The sequence below is a fragment of the Phocoena sinus genome, chromosome 6, assembly GCF_008692025.1.
Source record: "Phocoena sinus isolate mPhoSin1 chromosome 6, mPhoSin1.pri, whole genome shotgun sequence".
In the NCBI taxonomy this organism is placed as follows: domain Eukaryota; kingdom Metazoa; phylum Chordata; class Mammalia; order Artiodactyla; family Phocoenidae; genus Phocoena; species Phocoena sinus.
In genome coordinates, this window is record NC_045768.1 from 56,419,893 (window position 1) to 56,444,433 (window position 24,541).

Below are 24,541 nucleotides of genomic sequence, written 5' to 3' on the forward strand. Positions count from 1 at the left end.
TACACCTTTCTAAGAATTTGGCCATTTTTTCTAGGTTGTCCATTTTATTGGCATATAGTTGTTTGTAGTAGTCTCTTATTATCCTTTGTGGTGTTGGTTGTAACTTCTCCTTTTTCATTCCTGATTTTATTGATTTGGGACCTATATTACAAACCAACAGCTAATATCATCCTCACTGGTGAAAAAGCTGAAAGCATTTCCTCTAAGACCAGGAACAAGACAAGGGTGCCCACAATTGCCACTTTTATTCAACATAGTATTGGAAGTCCTAGCCACGTCAATCAGAGAAGAAAAAGAAATAAAAGGAATCCAAATTGGAAAAGAAGTAAAGCTGTCACTGTTGGCAGGTGATATGATACTGTACATAGAAAATCCTAAAGATGCCACCAGAAGACTACCAGAGCTCATCAGTGAGTTCGGTAAGGTTGCAGGACAGAAAAGTAATATACAGAAATCTGTTGCATTTCTATACACTAACAGTGAACTATCAGAGAAATTAAGGAAACAGTCTGATTCACCGTCACATCAAAATGAACAAGATACCTAGAAATAAACCTACCTGAGGAGGCAAAAGACCTGTAGTCAGAAAACTGTAAGATACTGATGAAAGAAATGGAAGATGACTCAGATGGAAAGATATACCATGTTCTTGGATTGGAATAATCAATATTGTTAAAATGACCATACTACCGAAGGCAATCTACGGATTCAGTTCAATCCCTATCAGAATACCAATGGCATTTTCCACAAAAGTAGAACAAATAATTTTAAAATTTGTATGGAAATGCAGAAGACTCCAAATAGCTAAAACAATCTAGAGAAGGAAGAACAAAGCTGGAAGAATCACATTCCCTGTCTTCAGACTATACTACAAAGCTACAGTAATCAAAACGGTATGGTACTGGCACAAAAACAGACACATAGATCAATGGAACAGGATAGAGAGCCCAGAAATAAATCCACACACTTATACTCAATTAATCTGACAAAGGAGGCAAGAATATACAATGGAGAAAAGACATTCTCTTCAGTAAGTGGTGCTGGGTAAGCTGGATAGCTGCATGTTAAAGAATGAAATTAGAACATTCTCCAACACCATATATAAAAATAAACTCAAAATGGATCAAAGACCTAAATGTAAGACTGTATACTATAAAACTCCTAGAGCAAAACGTAGGCAGAACACTCTGACATAAATCACAGCAGTATTTTTTTGGATCCGTTTCCTAAAGCAAAGGAAACAAAAGCAAAAATAAACAAATGGGACCTAATTAAACCTAAAAGCTTCTGCACAGCAAGGTGCAGGAGTAAAGACGTAGAGGTAAAGAATGGACTTGAGGACATGGGGAGGGAGAAGGGTAAGCTGGGATGAAGTGAGAGAGTGGCATGGACATATATATACTACCAAATATAAAATAGCTAGCTAGTGGGAAGCAGCCACATAGCACAGGGAGATCAGCTCAGTACTTTGTGACCACCTAGATGGGTGGGATAGGGAGGGTGGGAGGGAGATGCAAGAGGAAGGAGATATGGGGATATATGTATATGTATATCTGATTCACTTTGTTATAAAGCAGAAACTAACACACCATTGTAAAGCAGTTATACTCCAATAAGGATGTTAAAAAAAATAAAAGCTTTCTGCGCAGCAAGGGAAACCATTGACAAAACAAAAAGACAACCTACTGAATGGGAGAAAATATTTGCAAACAATATGACCAATAAGGGATTAATATTCAACATACATTAACAGCTCATATAACTCAACATCAAAAAAACAACCCAATTAAAAAACGGGCAGAAGATCTGAATAGACATTTTTCTGAAGAGGAAATGCAGATGGTCAATGGACACATGTAAAGAGGCTCAATATTGCTAATTATCAGGGAAATGCAAATCAGAACCACAGTGAGATATCACCTCACGCCTGTCAGAATGGCCATCATAAAAAAGAACATGAATAACAAGTCTTGTCAAGGATGTGGAGAAAAGGGAAGTCTCGTGCACTGTTGGTGTGACTGTAAATCAGTGGAGTCACTGTGGAAAACCATATTTTTAGTCAAAAGACTAAAAATAGAACTACCATATATGACTTAGCAATTCTACTCCTGGGTATATGTCAAAAAAACCCCTAAAAACACTAATTTGAACAGATACATGCACCCCAGTATTTCTAGCAGCATTATTTGCAATTGTCAAGATATGGAAGCAACCTAAGTGTCTATCAACAGATGAATGGATAAAGAAGAAGTGGTGTGTATATATGTACAATGGAATACTACTCAGCCATAAAAAAGGAATGAAATTTTGCCATTTGCAGCACCACGGATGGACTTGGAGGGCATTATGCTAAGTGAAATAAGCCAGACAGAGAAAGACAAATACTGTATATCACTTCTATGTGGAATCTAAAAAATAAAACAAACGAGTGAATATAACAAAAGAGAAGTAGACTCAGATACAGAGAACAAGCTAGTGGTTACCATTGAGGGGAGAGGCAATACAGGGGTGAGAGAGTAGTAGATACAAACTATTGAGTGTAAGATAGGCTGCAAGGATGTATTGTACAACACGGGATGTATCCAATATTTTGTAACAACTGTAAATAGAGTGTAACCTTTAAAAATTGTATTAAAAAGCACACAGATAATGAGAGACATACAAAAAGTAAAGAGGGAAATTGTGAACCTTGTCTGCTTTTTCAGATTCCAGTCTCATTTCACTCTCCAGTTAGCTTTATATCTTTTGAGTAAATAAATACCTAAGAGTTGAGTTGCTGGGGCATATCACATGTCTAGTGATTTTAGGTTGGATCATGGGCATTGTATTAGGTATCAAATGTCTGATTTTCATTCTTTTGCTTTAAAGAATGTTGAGGTTTGTTTTGGATGGCAGTTAAGTTGGAGAGCTTCTTGATCCTTTTGAAGCTTGTTTATGTATTTTTAGGGTAGGTTCAACCTTTACTGTAGATTAGCTTAGCCCTTCTGAGCTCTCTGCTAATGTCCTGGGTCTTTAATGAGGTCTCTTTTATGTGGTCAGAACTGGAATGTCTCTCAGCCCTATATGAAGGGTACAGCTTAAAACTCTGGTAGTTATTCTTTGGCTGACCTTGTGGGGTTTCACCATATATATGCATAGCTTAGTATTCAGCAAGACTTAAGGGCAATCCCTTAAGCTCTAGGTTTCTAGAGCTCTTTCTCTGTATCTCTCACCTCTCTTGTACTCTGTTCCACAAATAGCTGCTTCTGCTTCCCTGAACTTTAATCTTTTTCTCCTCAGCTTAACAAGACTGCCATATTATGCTTGTGTCTTCCCACCATACATGGTAGTCTAGAAAGTGACTTCTATCAGAAAACCTTGTTTGTCTCCCTTCACTCAGGATTATAGTCCTGTTCTGCCTGTTATGCAGTGTCTGAATATGGTTGTTTTATATATTTTGCCCAGTTTTTTAAAAAATTGTTTCTGGAGGGCTAATTTGGCACCAGTTTGCTGTTAGTATAATAATAACGTGACTGATGACCACCTATGTGTCCGTCAGTCAGCTTGAACAATTTTCAGTCTTTTTTCACTGAGTATGTTTTAGCACATTCAAGATATAATCATTTTATTTCATGCCCAAATACTTTCATTATTGATATTCTGGTAACAATTAGGTTAACTGAAAATGATGAAACAGGAGGTATGGAGTTTGATGAAAGAAACCATCCTGAGCCTTTCCAGAACTATGGTTGGAGAACCAAAGCCTTTTGGTCCAGAATTCACCTAGGATTGCCAGAACTTCCTGGATCAAGCCTAATACATTCCAGAATCATTTTAAAATCTGATAACCTGAGTTGTAAGAGAGTAGATCTTGAAAGTTCTTATCATAAGGGGAAAAAAATTGTAACTGTGAGGTGTTGGCTGTTAACTAATCTTATTGTGGTAATCATTTTACAGCGTATACATATTGCAAATCATTTTGTTGTGCACCTTAAACTCATACAGTGTTCTATGTCAATTACACCTCAAGAAACTGGAAAAAAAAACGTGAAAATCTGGAATGAGATTTTTTTCATCATCATCAAACACTTATTGTATGCTTTACTATCATTTGTAAGGCACTAGCTATTCTGTTGCTGAAAAGGTATAAGATGCTAACGAAGAGAGACATATTTTTTTTTTTTGAGAGACATATTTAAAATTGATGGCAATATGCAATGGCAAATGCCAAGTGAATGAACATCCCTAAAGGTGTTAGTAGCATTTCAGGGGAAAATACTTGAGTTGTCAGGGAAAGGTTTGTAGATAAGGAGATTTGAGCTATACTTGGAAGGAAAGATAGGCCTTAGGGTAAGTTATGTTGCTAGGAAAAACACTGTATAGTTAGCTATACTTCTGAAATTCCTATCTGATGTCCCTGTGTCGTGCGCTGCCCGCCCCACCCCCAGCACCACCAGATCCATCAGGTTATCTGCTATGTTACTGTTTTCTTTAGCTGGCACTTAAAAGTATTTGAGATGTCCTGCACACTAGACTTTGTTGAAATCAATGCCTGTTGAATTTAACTGCATAGTGACAGTTTTCTGTATCATCTTGTTTAGCCCTCCAAAGCATACTTGACATATATATTAAAGGCAGTTTTTTCTTTTTTTTTTTTTTTTTTTTGCGGTACGCGGGCCTCTCACTGTTGTGGCCTCTCCCGTTGCGGAGCACAGGCTCCGGACGTGCAGGCTCAGCGGCCATGGCTCACGGGCCTAGCCGCTCCGCGGCATGTGGGATCTTCCCAGACTGGGGCGCGAACCCATGTCCCCTGCATCGGCAGGCGGACTCTCAACCACTGCGCCACCAGGGAAGCCCAATTTTTTCTCTTTTAAGACTTCTTTGTAATTTTTATGATACGTTTTTGAGTACTGTAGTTTGCTTTTTATTTTTATCAATTTAGTGGGAAACTACTCCCTCCTCAAGGCTATGGGAAGTTTGACTAGTAGTTGACCTACCCCTCATTTCATTTTTCATTGCCCTTTGGGGGCTGTTCATTGACATGAATGCATTGCATTCATTAGAATGGAAAGCTAGGAAACTTTATTTTAAAAATAAATTTATTTTTATTTTTGGCTGTGTTGGGTCTTCATTGCTTTGCGTGGCTTTCTCTAGTTAATGGTGAGCGGGGGCTACTCTTTGTTGCAGTGCACGGGCTTCTCATTGTGGTGTCTTCTCGTTGTGGAGCATAGGCTCTAGGCGCGTGGGCTTCAGTAGTTGTGGCATGCGGGCTCAGTAGTCGTGGCTCTCGGGCTCTAGAGCGCAGGCTCAGTAGTTGTGGCGCACAGGCTTAGTTGCTCTGCGGCATACGGGATCTTCCTGGACCAGGGCTTGAACCTGTGCCCCCTCTGTTGGCAGGTGGATTCTTAACCACTGGCACCACCAGGGAAGCCTGGAAACTGCTTTCAATTCATGAAAAATACATCCGTAAAACAAAACTCTTAAACTGGCTTAATTTCATTTTCCCTACTTTCTTATGATATTGGACTTAATATTACTACCTCTGATAAATATATAGCAGTTTAGAGATGTGGAGAAGAGAATGGCACTTGAAATTAGAGCCACATGGGTTTCAGTCTGGGCTGTACATTTTATAGGCAATAACTTAGGAAAAGCTGCTTGTTCAGTTACTTTCTATGTTTTTGTGCATCTGTAAATGAGAACAATGAGTTAATACGTTCTTAGTAAGTTGCAGTTGTTGTTGTCTAGGTTGCCTTTTGAATTATTAAACATAATCTGCTTCCACTGGATATTTAAGACAACTTGTGTGTGTTCAGGAAAGAAGGAAATTCAAGTTCACTAAATATATGGATTCTCTTATAATCCATTTATTTCTCTAAGGTCAGTAGTAATGTCCCCTCTTTCATTTCTGATTTTAGTGAGTTGAGTCTTCCTTTCTTTTTTCCTTAGGTTTTTCAATTTTGTTGTTGTTTTCAAAGAACTACCTTTGCTTTGCTTGATTTTCTCTATTGTTTTCCCATTCTCTATTTTTTGTTATATCCGCTCCAGTCTTCATTATATCCTTCCTTCTGCTAGTTTTGAGTTAAGTTTGCTCTTTTTCTAGATCCTTTTAAGGTGTAAAGTTAGGTTATGGATTTGAGATTTTTCTTCTTTTTTGGTGCAAGCATTTTAGCGGTAAATTTTCCTCTGATCACTGCATTCACTGCCTCCTATGGTGTTGTGTTTTCATTTTCATTAGTCTCAGAGTATTTTCTAATTTTCCTTTTGGTCTTTTCTTTGACCTATCGGCTGTCTCAGAGGTGTTGTTTAATTTCCACATATTTGTGAATTTTCTAGTTTTCCTTCTGTGATTGCTGTCTAGTTTCATTTCATTGTGGTCAGAGAAGATAATTTCAATCTTTTTAAATTTATTGAGGCATTTTGGTGGCCTAACATGTTCTATCCTAGAGAATGTTTCATGTACATTTGCGAAGGAATGTGTATTCTGCTGTTGTTACTGGGTAGAGTTTGGTATACATCTTAGGTCTGAGTGGTTTATAATGTTCAGATTCTCTGTTTCCTTACTAGTCTTCTGTGTAGTTGTTCTGTGCATTATTGAAAGTGCAGTATTGTCCATTTGTTACTTTAGAACTATTGTCTAGTCATTACTTTAGAACTTTTTCTCCCTTCAGTTGCTTCAGTATTTGCTTCATGTGTTTTGGGGCTCTGTTGTTACATGTGTTATCTGTTTATAATTGTTATATCTTCTTGCTGGTTTGACACTTTCATCAATATATAATGTCCTTTATCTCTTAACAATTTTTGATTTAAAGTATTTTGTCAAATATTACTGTAACCACTAAGCTCTTAGTTATACAATTTGCATGGAGTATCATTTTTCATCCTTTCACTTTCAACGTATTTGTTTCTTTTGATCTAAACTGAGTTTCTTATAGAAAACTTAGAAATGGAATTATGTGGTTTTTTAATCTATTCTGACGTGTCTTTTAATTGAAGTGTTTAATCCATTTACATTTAAAATAATTGCTGATAAGGAAGAACTTCTGCCATTTTGCTGTTTGTTCTCTGTGTGTCGTATCTTTTTTGTTCCTCGGTTCCTTCATTACTGTCTTCTTTTGTGTTTAATTTTGATTCCTTTTTCATTTCCTTTTCTCTGTATATTTCAGGTTTCTTTAGTGGTTATCTTGGGATTACATAGCGTCTTACACTTACAACAACCTAGATTGAATTAATAACAACTTGGTTTCAGTAACGAAACTATATTCCTCTACATCTTCATCCTTCCCCTTTTATGTTCTTACTGTCACACATTACATCATTATACATTTTGTGCCCATAATGTAGATTTAGAATTATCTTTTCATTCATTAGTCTTTAAAATCATATAGTTAAAAAGGTGGATTTCCAAATCAAAAATACAATATTGCTGGCTTTATGTTCACCTATGTAGTTACCTTTACTGATGTTCTTTATTTTTTTCATATGGCTCTGGATTACTGTTTAGTGTTCTCTCATTTCAGCCTGAAGGACTCCCTTTAGTGTTTGTTGTAGTTCAGATCTGCTTGTGACAAAATCCCTCAAATTTTGTTTATCTGAAAATCTCTTAATTTCTCCTTTATTTTTGAAGGATAGTTTTTCTAGTTAAAGAATTCTTAGTTAACTTTTTTTTTGTCTTCCAGCATTTGCATTGTCGTCCCACTGCCCCTGTCCTCCGTGGTTTCTGATGAGAAATTGGCTGCTAATGTTATTGAGGATCCCTTGTATATGATGCGTCACTTCTCTTGTTGCTTTCAAGGTTCTCTTTGTCTTTCAGTAGTTTGAATACGATGTATCTTGTATGGATCTTTTTGAATTTATCCTTCTTGGGAGTTTGCTAAGCTTCTTGGATGGTTAGATTCATGTTTCTATTAGATTTGGGACATTTTCAACCATTATTTCTTCAAATATTCTTCCTACCTCTTCCTCTTGCCTTGCCTTTGGGACTCCCATTATATTTATGTTGGTATGTATGGTGGTATCCCACAGTCTCTTAAGCTATGTTCATTTTTCTTCATTCTTTTTTCTTCCTGCTCCTCAGACTACATAGTTAATAAAATCACTCATGAATAATAATCACAAACTATTAATTTGTTGGGTTTTACTGGACCACAGTCTAACAACTCAGTTATTTGATGTGGTATACAGTTGACCCTTGAACAACATGGGTTTGAACTGTGCAGCTCTGCTTATGCACGTTTTTTCTTTTTAGTAAACGCAAATAGTACAGCATGATGCACGGTTGGTAGAATCTGTGAACGCAGAACCACAGATAAAGAGGACTGACTGTGGGACTTGAGCATCAGCGGATTTTGGTATGCATGGTGGGTCCTGGAAACAGTCCGCTGCACACACCAAGGGACAGCTGTACTGTGTAAGTCAGCATAGGCTAAGTCCCTGCGGTAGAGGATAAAAGCAGAGCATTGTGTACCAAGTGTTGGCTCTTTAAAGTCTCTGCCCAGAAATGACCCAAATCACTTCCCCTTGTGTTTTATAGGCCAAAGTAAGTCACGTGGCCATACCTAATTTTAAGTGGTGAGGAAAGCACAGTTCTCTATGTACCCCAGAATGAAGAATATATTATGTTTCAATAGCTTGAATGACAACCAGGTATGCATACAATGTCATTGTATGTGTCTGTCTCTGAGAAGTCTGTATTAATGACCGGGAACTATAATTCTTAATATGCGTTTCTCATATCCCTTCAGAAAAGATTATGATAAAATTGTCTGAAAAGACATTTCTACTGCCACTGCTAGTAGATGCCTTTGTGTACTCTTTTAACAGTCTCCTAATTAATTTACACACTACTCCCTCCCCACTCTATCACCAATCCATTCTTTAGCATTCATTGTAATATTTCTTTGTGTACACAAAGGTTATTATTAGTCTCTTTAACTCTACTAGTTTTCAGTTTAACTCCTTCACTTACTAGCTCTGTGACCATAAACAAAATTCTTAATAATAAACTGAAGCTTCAGTTTCTTTTCTGGAAAAATACAGATAATAACACCTGACTCATAGGATTGTAATCAGTCAGTTGACATAATGTGTGCAGAACGTTTTGTACACTCATACTTGGTAACTGCTCAATTTATTGCTTTTTTCCCTCCTGGTATTCAGTGCTGTTCATAGTTTGGCTCTCCCTTACAAAAATCTGATGTAATACTCTCAAATTACTGTTGAACTATAAGTAATAATATTTTTGATCAGAAAGTTAGATTTTTTTGTTAGTGTAATTTTTAACAGTTTACTGCATTTTAGTATGTTTGGAGGAAGGGATGGAAATTATACTGTGAAGTTTATCTCCTAATTTTATAATGGAAGTCATTGAGAAGTCAGGATTTACTTAAATTTGCTATAAAATTCTTATCATAATACTTTTAGCTCTAATAAATGATAGTATTTATATAAAGGAAAATAGTTTCCAGTTTCAAGATGGGTAATGAGGTTTCCACCTTTTTCTTGAAAATCACCAACAGGACAAAAAGTTGAAATACTGTTTTCATCTTTAATGAGAGCTGGAGGTATCTCTAACCCATGACCTAAAAATTGAATGAGAAAAAATAAATGACTTAGGAAGAATATCAAACCTGAGTGCCTAACGTTACATATATGATATTGATGAAAAGCAAAACCCTAGAACCCTAGAATGTTTGATCTGCAAAACCCTAGAACGGCTCAGGTACTAGTACCACAGAATATAGGAGTGAGCCAGGGGCCATAAATGGGGATTGTTTGAAAAATCTGAATAAGGAATAGGATTTCTATGTTCTCACCTCACAGGAGACAGGATGTCTGATTAAACCAGAGGGATTCCAGACACAGAGTAGGGCAAGGATGAGATGCTAAACTGAAGATGGGGATTAAGTGAAAGTTGTTGTACTGAACAGTAGGATGTCAAGCTTTCTTCCCCTGCTTGGCTCCAGACTTCTGGCTTCTGTACTTGATTGAGGGATTCTTCCTAGGGAAATTAAATCACTCCCGATGAATGACCCAACAGCCTCTCATATTGGAAGACCTCAAACAAAAATGCCTACCGTGAGGTCCACCAGTTGACAGCCCGACTTGAACACATAGAGCTTATAATTAGTTTTTTCTCATTAACCTCTTGAACATGAAGAAAGATGTTATCCATCTTAGGAAAGTTTCTAACGTAAAATAGAGACACACAACAGAAAAAAGGAAACTCAGAGGAAACAGGCAATACAGGGAACAAAAACACTTTGGGGAAATGAAAATTAACCACCTTAAACAGGTATTGCCTAATTAAAAAAAAATTGATGCTATAAGAAAAAAGGGGAGGTGGGTGTGAGAAAGTTCCTGGAATGAAAAGTATGATAGCAGAAATTAAAAATTCAATAAAAGCATTAAAAGAAACATTTGACAGACCCTCCCAGGATATAGAACAGTGGCAGAAGAAATGTCTTCAGACAACTTTATCATAGTCTTTTTTGAAGGGACAAACATTCATTCAAGTGTCATAATAAAATAGAGACATTTCAGAATTGAGAGTTCTAAGTTTACTTCTCATGCACCTTTCCAGGAAGCACCAAGAATATGTGAACCGAGGAAGATACAGGATCTATAAAATAAAGGGTTCAACATAGGAAAGAAGCAAAGAAATCATAAGGATGATGACAAAGTAAATATCATGTTGATAGCTGTGCATTAGACTTAGTAGGGCAATGGGCATAAAGGGGGATGCCTCCAAGGGCGGGGGGGAAATGGAAATGATAAGCTATGTAGCAGGTTTGACCACATAGAAGATTGTATTGAGAATTGTTTTGTCAGACCTATTAAGGAGTATGAGATGACTTAGGTATAAGTTTAAAGAAAAGCAAGCAGGGCTTCCCTGGTGGCGCAGTGGTTGAGAGTCTGCCTGCCGATGCAGGGGACACGGGTTCGTGCCCTGGTCCGGGAAGATCCCACATGCCGCGGAGTGGCTAGGCCTGTGAGCCATGGCCGCTGAGCCTGCGCGTCCGGAGCCTGTGCTCTGCAACGGGGGAGGCCACAACAGTGAGAGGCCCGTGTACTGAAAAAAAAAAAAAAAAGAAAACCAAGCAAATGAAACCATGTGGACCATTACCAAGTTATTTAAGGAAAGATTACTGAACACTACTTGACTCAGAAGTGAAAAATATTTATGTAATCATCATAATGAAAACAGTTTGGTATAATTATGTTGGGAGGTTGGGAAAAAATGGGTAAATGAGAATAAAAAGCTAATGTCTAAAATTAATGATGTTAAAGCAGTGTAAACACATGGTTTAAAAAATATGCAGGTAAATAGAAGAAGATAACAGCTCAGAGAATTCAAGCTGGTTGCCTCCTCACTGGAAGAAGACTACTTCAGTAGTTATTTTTGTTTGTCATAAGCCTTCTAGCACTGTTTGACTATTTATGTGTATGTATTACTTTGAATGATAACTTTAAAACTAGATGTACATGGAGAACATCTCAGAAAATTCATCACAGTGTTTTGTGTGGTTAGCAATTCAGATATGACTCCTGTAAACTAATAACTCATGATGTCCTTTTAAGGGCTGTCATATCAAGCATACTAATTGAACATGAACATGTTTGGTTAAACATTAGCCAATTTAGCCATTCAGACACGTAGAAGGAATCAAATATTCCAGGTCATGGCAGTAGCAGAGCAGGATAGTAATAAAGCACCACCAGGTTTCTGTATGGAAAGTAATCTAAAACTAATAAGTAAGCATCTAAATAATTTTCTGAGCATCCAGATAATTTTCACAAAGCTAGGAATCTTAACTTGTTAGATTCTTCGCACTTAGTTTTAATAGTATTGACAAATTGGTTTCTAGGATTGTAGGGGATGAGAAGGAAAGATGATGTAGGCAGGCTAATTGTTGCCTAGAGTAAGTGATAGCTGATAGTAAGAGAAGAGACAGATAGCTGTTAAATTCTAGCACAGGCATTGAGAAAGAGTGGTCCAATGCCATATGGATATAAAGATTCCAAAACAGCTTTATAGTCCTTTTGAGGACTTGTATGTGACAGCTCAATTATGTTGGCATTGACCTAGCCACTCTAGTGCAGCCATTTAGTGCCAAGGAGTTTTCGAATTTACCCATTTTGCCACTTAATGTAAAACATCTCCTAATTGCATCCCTGAATCTGACCTTAAGTCTGATACATACCTAAAGGATAGGAATCAAGAATGAGGTGTGGAGCAAGGGAAGATGAAGTGACGATTTGGATCACTTCGGACATGCACTGTATAATAGAATGGTGTATAAGGTTCGTAGTTGCTCAACTCAGAAAGGGCTGTCAGTCATTTTAAATGTGTGTTGTTTCCCTTGAGAATTAACTTCTATCTTTACTGTTTTTTCCCCTAAGATTCTTTGCTCCTCTCTCTCTTCTCCCTCCATTCCCACTCCCCCCACTATAAGTTACACTGGTCAGACACATTTATTTCTAATTGATAAATAGATATGTCTGCTATAGTGGAATTTAAGTATGTTTTTCATTTGAGAACCTAAAGGATGAACACCTGATTTTTACGTTTGATTGTGTTACTTTATTTGATTGGCTATTAGTCACAGAGTGGAGGAGAATTCAGTATCTTTCTCTTTAATCCTGTGTATTTGCTTTTTTTTTTAGAGGAAGTCCACAAGTGAAGGGGACACCCCATTTTAAGGAAGAACAGTGTGCTCCAGCATTAAATTTAGAGATGAGGAAAATACTGGATTTGCAAGCACCCATCATGAGGTACAGTACTTTGGTTAAATTTAGCATTTTGTGATGACAATATACAGTGTAGTTTGTTAATCGCGTGAGCAGTAGGAAAGTTGATTTTCTTTCTTTTCATTGAGGATCATTTTTTTTAGTCCTAAAAATTCTTGATTAGCCCTTATAAAAAATGTAAAATTTTACAGATGGTACATTATTATACTTAAATTACTGTAATAAAGCCCACAATTTGGGTATACCAACTGTAATTTTATTTAGAAATTTATATTTTTTGATAAGATCTAGAATTGTTTAAATGGTATAACATAGTACATGTTACTTAAAAAGATACTCATGCATTTGTAAAAACATTGAGGGCACTTTCTCTTTTCTTTTTTTTTTTTTTGCGGTACGTGGGCCTCTCACTGTTGTGGCCTCCCCCGTTGCGGAGCACAGGCTCGGGACGCGCAGGCTCAGCGGCCATGGCTCATGGGCCTAGCCGCTCCGCGCCATGTGGGATCTTCCCGGACCGGGGCACGAACCCGTCCCTTGCATTGGCAGGCGGACTCTCAACCACTGGGCCAACAGGGAAGCCCGAGGTCACTTTTTCTTGAAAAAACTTCCCAAATATGTTGTTGGGTTAAAAAATGTGAGGTATATTGTACATAAAAATGCTACTATTTTATTTTAAAGCGAGCTGGTGGTGGTAATTTATGTGTTGTTCTGGAAGAATACGTAAGAAACTGGGCATGAGAACTGAGTGGCTACGGGGGACAGTTTTGGAAAAAAGACTTTTTACTATGTAGTCTTATTGTTGACCTATATGGATACAATACGTGAATATAGTAAACTATATGAATGTAATACATACGTTTCTTAAATTCTTCTGATTCACAGTTCTAACTAAAGGCTTCCTTCATCATTTCTCTTGTTAGAATACAGTACAGATACTAGAACATGTTAAATAGAATTGTATACAAGTGGCTGGCTATTGTCTTGCCTTGTTTAATCTATCTTTTTTTACTTTAAGTCTCCTCAGAGAAGAAGAATGCCTTTTTGTTGTTGTTTTTATTTGTTTAAATGTGATCAGGGCTACAGGAGATTGAGTTCAGGTTACTCTTTATCTCAGATTTTATTTCAGAAATAGAGATCCTTTTCAAGTGTGTAACTTGTGTAAGGAATTTTGAATGTCTGGGTTCCAAGCTGGATGGAACTGTACAAGCATGGCTTTCTATCTCCACCTGGTGGCAAAAACTGTGTGGTTCATGGATATAGGATAGAAAAAGAGCCTTTAAAAAAAGAATTCCTGCTGTCTTGTACAAGTTTAACTTGTCAGATGCTAGTTTTTAATCTACTAATTTAGATGATTGGAAATCTCTCATTTTCTCTCAGAACTTCAGTAAAATGATTGCATTTCAGAGCAGTGTTATTATTAGCACCTGTAACATGTACCTCCTGGAAATTTGATTGGAGAATTCCTATATACTTTTGAATTGAGTGAGGGGGCATAAAACTTGGCCTTTAAACCAACTGTTTTCCCTCCCACTACCAAAAATTAGTCAAATAAAGTTAGGGACAATGATTATGCTGTTGCTTATAGGCATAAGATTGCAAGAGTCTGCCATCTTTTAATTTTTGATTGAAGAAAGAATTGGATTAATGTTAAGCATCTACACCTTGTTATTAATTGAGGATAGAGAATATATAGAAAGTTAAAAAAGTACTGGGACTTCCCGGTGGTGCAGTGGTTAAGAATTCGCCTCCCAATGCGGAGGATGTGGTTTGATCCCTGGTCAAGGAACTAGATCCCACGTGCATGCCGCAACTAGGAGTTCGCATGCCACAACTAAGGAGCCCGCCGGCTGCAACTAAGACCTGGCACAACCAAAAATAAATAAATTAATTAAATAAAATTTTTTAAAAAAGAACTGATATAATTTATAATTAAAACTCTTAGTCTATTTCTAACTAATACTAATAAATACTACAGTTTATTATCTTCCTTCTTCCCAGGCACTTAGAAAGACCCATGTAGTATATATAATATTTAATGTTAATAGGTATTAAACATATTTACATATTTGAGAATCGGTAATTATGAATTATTCATTTTATATTAAGAATATTGGATTAATCAGATTCCAAAATCCTATTATTCTCCTCCCCAAATCCTATTATTCTACTTCTAAGATCCTAAATTAAACAACAGCAATAACAAACACCTGTGGTATACCACATAGCTGTTATTAAAGCCCATAGAAGTCAGTGATTGTAGAGGGCATAACTATGCCATAACTAGAGGCATAGTTATGCCTCTCTAAGGGCATAACTTAGAGTATCTTTATGTGTATTTTGTGTGTACTTACACGTAGGGGTGATTTTCAATAAAAGTCAGTACAACATGTGAAGACGTAGGATATAAATTATTGGTACAGGGTCATAACATCCCCCAGGTGGCAAGAATTAATCCTTTAGTTCTTAAATCTTTGTGAGAATGGGAATCCATGGGGACAGACCCTTGGGTGACTTGAAACAAGGCCAATTTACTAAACTTCGTGGAAATATTCAGTACTTTAACATCTGATATCAGCCTTTAATTGAAAGTTTGTTTACTTTCAACTGTTTAATTGAAAGTTTGTTTACTTTCAATTAATTGAAAGTTTGTTTACTTTCAATTAATTGAAAGTTTGTTTACTTTCAATTAAACGGGGAGGATCTATCCTTTTTTATAGATTGTTTATCATTTTTGTCACAGTTATTTGTTAATTCCAATGTCAGGATTGTTTGTGAGTCTATTTACATTGATGGATTTTCCTTGACTCTGGGTCACATTTTCCTGTTTATTCAGACATCTGGTCATTTTTAATCACAGTACTGTGGATGATGATGATGTAGAGATTCTGAATTCTGTTAACTTTGTCAGAGAAGTGTTGAGTTTTGCCTAGAAGGCAATTAAATTACTGGAGGGTAACCTTGATCTTGTTCCTAATCGTCATATGCAGTGATTCTTCCAGGGAGATACAAGCTGGGGAGGGGGAGAATGTGGTTTGAAAAAACCGAGGCTGACTCCTGCTGAATGAAAACCACTGGTAAACCAATGACTCCTCCACTAAATTGCCTCTCTTGTATCAGGTCTAAAACAAAGTTTTTATATTCTAGCCACCACATGCTACACATAAATTTTACCACTAAAATACAAATTTGAAATAAAAGAATATATAATATTTTAAAAGGTGAAATTTCATTAAACTGGGAATTGTAGTTGACTGCAAATGCTCTGAAGTTCAAGAGATGGAGCTCAGTAAGGGGACATGTTATTCTTATCTTTTTTAATATTTTTATAGTTGGGAAGAAAGTACAGTAAATTCTTCATCATCTGAAATATATGGTGTAATAAGTCATTGAACTCAACTTTCCAAAGAATTAAAAGTTAAAGAAAACATTAAAAATGTTCTTTTCACCATTATGGATTAAAATATTTCTGAAATAGTCTCTTAACTTCTTAAGTATGAAAGGAAATTTAACAGTACATAATAGAGTATATAAATAGGCGTTACATTTTTCATTCTTTCTTATACTTAATTTTTTTTTTTTTTTACAGCATTTGATACTCTCGAGTACTCTTTCTTAAGTCCGTCTTATTCCCTTGGCTTTCTTGATACCAGTTTCCACTGGTTCTCTTTCTTTCTCTCTGCCATTATCTTTGTAGCCTCACTTTTGGATTCCCCTTCCCTCTTGACCTTCCTCCCACAAACATTTGGTGCCATATGTAACTAACATTGCCCTAGGGACTTGGCATTATAGGAGTAAACAAGTCAGGCATTTATTGCCGTGCAGTTGTAATTGTTAAATCTCTCTGCAAGTATCAATAAGTGCTGAGATCATACTACATAATTACTTTTCACTACTTAGTCAGCTGAGAGGTCTTCTGCAGGGAGAAACTGTATTTTATTCACCTCTGAATCTCCAGCCCAGCATAGTGCCTGTCACAGAGCTCAGGCTTAATTAAATGTTTGTTGAATGGATGCGCACAATGTGAGATTCTTTGATACCCTAGAAATACTGTGGTCTAGAACTGTGCTCTCCACTACAGTAGCCACTAGTCAAATGAAGTGATTTAAATGTAAATTACAGATAAAATAAACAGAATTAAAAATTTAGGTCTTCTGTCACACTAGCTATGTTACAAGTGTATAATCACCACATGTGGCTAATGGCTACTGTGTTGGATAGTACAGATACAGAACATTTCCATTACTGGTGAAAATTCTGTTGGACAGGGTTAGAGGATTGTTACCTCTACACTCCATGTCTCCAGATTGTCATTCTGTCATTAGTTCTTTTCATGGTTTCTCTGTCTCTTTCCTTTCTTATCAGCTGTCACTTATCCTTCCATCTTCTAATTTGCTGTTTCAGTACGTCTAGTTTTTAAACATAATTCATCAGGTTTGTGACTACAGCAACGCGTGGTCTTTCATTTTTTTCAGAATTTCTGATTCTAGATTGAATTATACATAGATAAAGCTGATATATAGCTAAATTGTAGATAAATGGCAGTTTTGTTAAGTGGTTTTATGATCTTTGCATGAATATTCTCCAGAGCAGTTATACTCATATTCATTGCTTACCCAATATGCTTTTCTTAAAAGGAAATTGATTCTAAATTGCTTACTTCTCTACAGTTTGCAGTCTGTGCTGGAAGATCTCCTGGTTGCTACTTCTGATGGACTTCTTCATCTTATTCACTGGGAAGGAATGACAAATGGGAGGAAAGCTATTAATCTTTGTACAGTACCCTTTTCAGTAGATCTCCAGTCATCTAGAGGTAGTTACACTTTTTTCATGAGACAGAACCAGATGTTTAATATTTTATATAAACTAGTTAGATATTTCTTATGGATGAACATTGGTTTTTCTACTTTGGAATTAATTATGCAAGGGAGGAGGGTGTGTGTGTGTGTGTGTGAGAGGGAGAGAGAGAGTAGGAAGGAGTAGTTCAGTTGTTTAGTGTTGTTAGGTCATTATGTTTGCCCTTTTAACTGTCCTTATATGGTTTGCAAGCAAAAATACAAGAGAATTAATTTACTATATTTATATTCATATTTCATGTACTTTTTTTTCATCAGCAGGTTCATTCCTGGGCTTTGAAGATGTGCACATTAGAGACATGGAATACTGTGCCACACTTGATGGGTTTGCTGTTGTGTTTAATGATGGTAAAGTTGGATTTATCACACCAGTGTCAAGTAGATTTACTGCAGAGGTATGACTTATTTACTTGGAATGTTTATTTTTTAATTTTGCATTTATTAATTTTAGTCTTTATTAAACCCCTCCCCTATTTTCCTTATTTAAGATTTTTTAAATCAAAAACTATACATATAAATAGTGTAAGTAGACAATTCTATTGACATGTTAATGAAAAATGATAGTTCCTTTCCTCCTGCTTGTTCTCTTCATGCCGTTTTCATTCTCAGAGGCAACTACTTCTTATTCCTTCACTGGTGATTTTGCTATTTATCTCCACTACTCTGAGTATTTCCTGTAATTTTTAGTTTTTAGGCTGTGTTCATTGTGGAAAATGACCATGTACTTCCCACTTCCCTGTTCCCCCACCCTGTCTGTAAGTTCTTCCCATCTTCCCAATATAGTTATTGTAATTTTGATTATATTAGTATCCGTTTCATCTTCTTGAATAAATTTCTCTTGGAGCCTTCTGGACGATTGCTTACTATTCGTACCTATTTAACACAGTTGCATTTTTAGGCTGTCCATCATTATCATCCTGTGGATTTCCTATATTCCTTTATTTTTAGATCCTTTCAGAGTTAATGGTTAATTAATATTTGATTCATTAATATATGAATTTGGTTGCTGTGACAGAGACCCAAAATAAGAATTTGGATTCACTGAAGGCTATGTGGGCTTTGGTGGGTTTGGTTGACTGTGATCTTCATCATAGGGCGAGCTAACTGGGTTATTTCTTTTCCTCCCCACTCCGTATCCAGTGTCTGTTGGAGAAGAGTCCTGCAGTCTTTCTCAGAGAATATGTACCTGGCTGGCCCAGTATTTTGGGGTTTGAGTTATGGAAGAGTTAGACTAGAGGGTCCAAATTCAGGATGTAAACTGCCATGTATCCCTATTTTTGGTGTGGTCTAGAGACCACTGAGATTTTTTTGTTTTTCTCTAAAGAAAAACTCCAGTTTTCTATTGGAGTGGAGGTGGGATATTTCTTAGCTGCTCAGACTGGGAGGTAGGCAGTCCCAGCTACTGATTAAACAGGCTTTAAACCAATCCTACTGCTTTTAGTTCAGCTTTTGAGAGACATTTAAATTCCAAGGCCTTTTGTGTACCTTACAATGTAAGTGTGGCTGTTTTTCAACATCATTACTGCTAGTTAAGGATTCTACTCATCCACTTGCTTCCCAGCTTCCAGAATTTTCTGATACCACCTCCTCTCCCATTCTTTGTCCTTGCCAACATATGCATTTTGAAAAAAATCTTTTTCTGTTATAAAAGTTGGGGTTTTAAGAGTCAGAGAAGCTAAGTATTCATGTTCAGTCTGTTTAATGGAAAGGATTTTAAGTTTTCAAGGGCATATTTTTCTATATGGTATCAGCTTTCTGTCTGATTTACTTCACTCAGCATAATGCCGTCAAGGTCCATCCATGCTGTTGCAAAAGGCAAGATTTCATTCTTCTTTATGGCTAAATAATATAGTTGACCCTTGAACAACATAGGTTTGAACTGTGCAGGTCCATCTGCACCTGGGTTTTTTTCAGTAAATACATACTACAGTACTCTATGACCTGCGATTGATTGAATCCACAAATGCGGAACCAAGGATATGGAGGGACAACTGTAAGGTTGTATGTGCTGGGGGTAGGTGCCCCTAACCCCCATGTTGTAAGGGTCACCTGTATATTCCTGTGTGTGTGTGTGTATGTGTGTGTGTGTGCCAAATTTTCTTTATCCATTCATCCATCAGTAGGCACTTAGATGTTTCCATATTTGGCTATTGTAAATAATGCTGCATTGAACATGGGGGTACAGTTGTCTTTTTAAGTTAGTGTTTTCTTCTTCTTTTTTTTTTTGGATAAATACCCAGAAGTGGAATTGCTGGATTATATGGTTGTTCTAACTTTACTTTTTTTTTTTTTTTTTTTTTTTTGAGGAAGTTCCATACTGTTTTGTGTAGTGGCATACCAATTTACATTCCCATCAACAGTGCACAAGGGTTCCCTTTTCTCCACATCCTCCCAACACTTATTATTTCTTGTCTTTTTGATAATAGCCATTCTGACAGGTACGAAGTGATACCTCATTGTGGTTTCGATTTGCATTTCCCTGGTGTTAGTGATGCTGAGCATGTTGTCAGGTACTTTTTGGCTCTCTCTGTGTGTTCTTTGGAGAAATGTCTATGCAGATCATCTGCCCATTTTTTAATCAGAATTTTTTTGTTATTGTGTGAGTTTTTAATATATTTTGGATACAATCTTTTCTCACATATATGATTTGCAAATATTTTCTCCCATTCAGTAGATTGCCTCTTCATTTTGTTGACATACGTTTGGGATTTAAATGTTTTTACTGAAAACAAAAATATTAGAGCTGGAAAGTGAGTGACTCATTTCTGAATATCAGCTTGTATTAGTATTTGGTTAAAGAAAGTTTTCTAGTAAATTAAGGATTTAAAATAATGAAAAGTAGACGAAACATTGTTAAATAAGTTATAAGTAGAAAATATAAATTACAAGAAAACAATGCATATCTATTACTGGTAATTGGGAAATACACTAATGACGTATTTATATCAGACATTATTTAAGTGCTTTATAAAAATCCTGTTTGGCATTGCCTTTTTTTTTTTGGCTGTGCCGAGCGGTGATGCGGGATCTTAGTTCCCTGACCAGGGATCGAATCCACGCCCCCTGCAGTGGAAGCGTGGAGTCTTAACCACTGGACTGCCAGGGAAGTCCCCTGTTTGGCACTGTTTAATACAGTTAGCAAATGGATTAAAATATGTCAGATTATGCCACTCCTCTGCTCAGAACCCTTCAGTAGGACAAGATATTTAGGACAAAACCTGCTGAGGACAACTAAAAGAGCTGGAGAAAAAATATTTTTTGAATGTGCTTAACGGCTTTGGAGAGCTAAAAAGACTGTAAAGAGCTAACAAGATTGGTTAGGGGAGGCCAGAGGCCCAATGAGCTAAAAGCCCAGTGTTTGACATGACAATGAGCATGAACAAACAAGGCTGTATGCGACAACATGGATGAATCTCACAAACATGTTTAGTGGAAGCGGCTAGACACAAAAGAGTACATGCTATGATTCTATTTTATATAAAATTGAAGGAAAACAAAAAACATAGGCAGCTCTGAATCAGTTCTGTGTGGACGCATGTTTAAGTGTTAATGGTTTAAAGGAAAAGAAGGAAGTGATTACTATGTAAGTCTGGATATTGTTTCTTTTGTGGTAGAGGTGAGGATAATATTGATCAGGAGTGACACTGTTGGGGGACTTGTGGGTACTGGTAATTCCTAGCCTGAGTGGTAATTAAACAAGTGTTTACTTTGTGATATTATTGTGATGTACATTTTTGCTTTTGTATTTTTCTCTAATGTATTATAATTCATAATAGAAAGGGTTAAAAAAATTAAAGACACTCCAGATGACTCCCCATATATGAATTGGAGAAAAAGCCAAAGTTCTTATGGTGACTTTCAAAGCCCTATAAATCTGGCCCCCTATTTCATCTGTTACCTCATTTATTCCTTCTCCTTCCCCCATTCCACTCCACTCCATCTGCACAGGCCTCTTTGATGTTCTTTGAACATGCCGGAAATGCTACTGTGACAGGGCCTTTCTACTGCTGTATCTCCGAAAGTACTTTCCTCAAGAGGCACCTTCATAGGGAAGACCTTTTAATATTACCTCTTTCCCCATATACTCTCTTCTCCTTAATTGTTGTATTATTTTTTTCTGTAACATTTACTAACCTCCCACGTGATACTGTACAGTTTTTTAAACTTGTCAGTCTCTTAACAAATGTAAAGCAGGGATATAGCTAGGGATTTTGGTATGTTTGAATATCTGCAGTATCCTTGGCACCTAGAGCAGTACCTGGTGAATAGTAGGCACCTGGAAAATTTTTGTTATTGGGATGAATAGACGAATTTCAGTCTAGGCAGCAGTCCAAAGAAATAATGCTCAATGCTGTCTTTGCCATTTTTGTTAACTAAAATAATGTCTAGTTTTATTATTAAAATTGAATAAATAAAATTCCTACAAAAAAGCAAATATTCCATATTTAGATAGTAGATTCTATAGTTAGGAATTTAATAAAATCTATACTATTATATTTCAAACAGTTTAATTATATTGGATCATCTAATTTTACTATCGTGATAATCCAGAAATAAAGTGCTGTATTGTAGTGTGCTGATTTTTTGTGCTTACTAAACAGTCATGATGACCTTTGCCTTAGAAATTTATGATCTAGGATGCCCTTGATTTGACAAATAAAAACAGACAAGGGAGCTGAATCTATTCTGTGTCTGTATTCAGAATTAAGTAGCATATAAAGCTTAATAATAATGTCATTCATTTATTGAAGCTTAACTTGTTGAATTCCAGGCATTGTATTAAGTGGGTTACTTGTATGTAAGTTCTCATTTAATTTTCAAAACACTCTAAGAGGTAATTTACAGATAAGAAAACTGAAGCTTGGAAAGGTCAAATAATCATTTTAGCAAGTCAGGGGTAGATCTGAGATGTTATGTCAGACTGCCAGATACCATACTACTAACCACTGTACTATAAAGCAAAGGAGTAATAGAGAATAGTCAGCAATTGACAAATCATTAATCACTTCTAAAGGATAGATGAAATAAAATCGACCATTTTCGATTGATCAGGAAAGTTCAACACTATGTGCTAGGTGACAAGAATGATAATAGTGAGCAAATTAGATGCAGTTTCTACCATCAAGAGGTTTACATTTTAATAGGAAAGTCGTCTTCATTTAATTTGAATTTACAGGTCAGATATCCATTTTTTAGTGTTTTATGAATAGATTAGCACTGGACTGAGCTCATTTGGGAATATTTATTGAACCAGTTAATGAAATTGAGGTTTTTAAGGGAGAAAATCCAGATGGTAGTTCTGATGGGATGTTTTCCTATCCAGATCAAACCATATAAAGAACCATATAAAGCCTTATAAAACTGTGTTCATTGAAGGAGAATTGTATTGATAAAAGTATATTTGGGGAACATGCTTTAAATCTTAACTATTTTTCTTAATTTTAGCAGCTTCATGGAGTTTGGCCACAAGATGTTGTTGATGGAACTTGTGTAGCAGTAAATAACAAGTATCGACTGATGGCGTTTGGTTGTGCGAGGTAATTGATACAGATGTCTGCATTTTAAGACTTACTGCCAAAAATAGTGGGGTTTTTTTTAAACCGTAAGATATTCTTAACACACTTGTAAACTTTATTGTGCCTTTCATAATTTATGAATCAGCCTTAATATAAAATTTAAAAGCATTTTAATAGATTGAAGCAAACAAATCTAAAGGGCAGATTTTGGAGATTGGGTGTTTAAGTTTGTAAAAGTGAGCTTTTTTTCAGTGGTAGGAAATTGAGTCACAAGTTAAGAAGATTAAATCAGTTAAAATTTAGGTTATTGTTTAAAAGAAGATCAGGAAGAATGTTTTCCTTATTTGGAAACAGTCCTTTCTTTTTAAGACATCAGTGTTGACTTGCCTTTGAATTAGTGGGTGTGCTTTAGTTAACAAGCAAATTAAAAGCTTATACATAAAATCAATTTCTTGCTTTAATTCAGATAATTCAGGTTTTAGAAGTAAAATTGAATACAAATTATTCATTCAACGAATATATTTGTGTCTGCCATGTGCCAGGCACAATTCTAAGCACTTGGGATACATTAGAAAACAACAAATATACCTGACTTTTTTGAGCTTTATGTTTTAGCTCAAATAAAAAGATTATATCAGATGCTGAGAGTAATGCCTTAAAATGTGTATAGTGCTTTTTAGTCTTCAAAACTCTTTGTTAAATATAAAATTCCATTTTGACCTCAAAATATGACTTAGTGGTTCTGTAGAACATAACATCTAATATTGTTTCCAGCTACATCAAGGTAAGGATCAAAGTATTTCTATCTGTATAAGTAATACACTGATAGTGTTATAAATCACTGCCTTCATTATACTGTCAATAATCTGTTTGTGAAGTAGGAAATCCTTATCCTCAACACATTGCTTCTCACTGAGGAGATAAATGTAGAAAGTAAATTTAACTTAGTGTAAGGAGATAAGGAAAGCGTATTTTTCTTCATCATTATGGATTTGATTTGGTCACATTTTGTTTAGAATTTTTAAATCTATGTTCATGAGTACAGTTTGCTATAGTTTTTTTTTTTTTCTCTCTCCTGGTTAACCAAGGTTGTGCTTGTCTCATAAGACAAGTTGAGGAAGGATTTCTCTCTTTCCCTTCTTTGTTCATCTTTGAGTGTGTGGCTGAATTTGTCAGTGAAGCCACCTGAGCCTAGAATTTTCTTGATTACTAATTCAATTCAGTTTTAAAATAGACTGAAGAACATTTAGATTTTTTTGTCTCTTAGTCATTTTGGCAGGTTGTATTTTTCTAGGAATTGGTTTCTTTCATATACACTGTCAAATTTATTGGCATAGAGTTTATAATATCCTTTTTAACTTTCATATTGTAAAATAAAAACAAACAGGAAGGTGCATAATCCAAATATTCACAGTTTTACAAATAATTATAATACAAACATCC

The 24,541-nt window shown here is 36.0% G+C and overlaps 1 protein-coding gene across 7 annotated transcripts in view; it reads left to right on the forward strand.

Moving 5' to 3' along the window:
- The window catches only part of RIC1 (RIC1 homolog, RAB6A GEF complex partner 1), a 175,707-nt gene that overhangs the window by 77,562 nt on the left and 73,604 nt on the right, over window positions 1-24,541 (forward strand). For 4 of the 7 annotated variants that reach the window (XR_004350264.1, XR_004350265.1, XM_032634228.1 and 1 more), the window contains 4 exons: window positions 12,646-12,753; window positions 17,397-17,539; window positions 17,841-17,977; window positions 23,028-23,119. Coding sequence is in view for 5 of the 7 variants with exons in the window: in XM_032634228.1 (XP_032490119.1) it covers window positions 12,646-12,753; window positions 17,397-17,539; window positions 17,841-17,977; window positions 23,028-23,119 (480 nt within the window). In the remaining 2 variants the exon portion in view is untranslated. Of the gene's footprint in view, window positions 1-8,309; window positions 8,390-8,512; window positions 8,626-12,645; window positions 12,754-17,396; window positions 17,540-17,840; window positions 17,978-23,027; window positions 23,120-24,541 lie in introns of those variants that run through there. The other 3 variants (XM_032634231.1, XM_032634230.1, XM_032634229.1) reach the window with 3 other exon arrangements.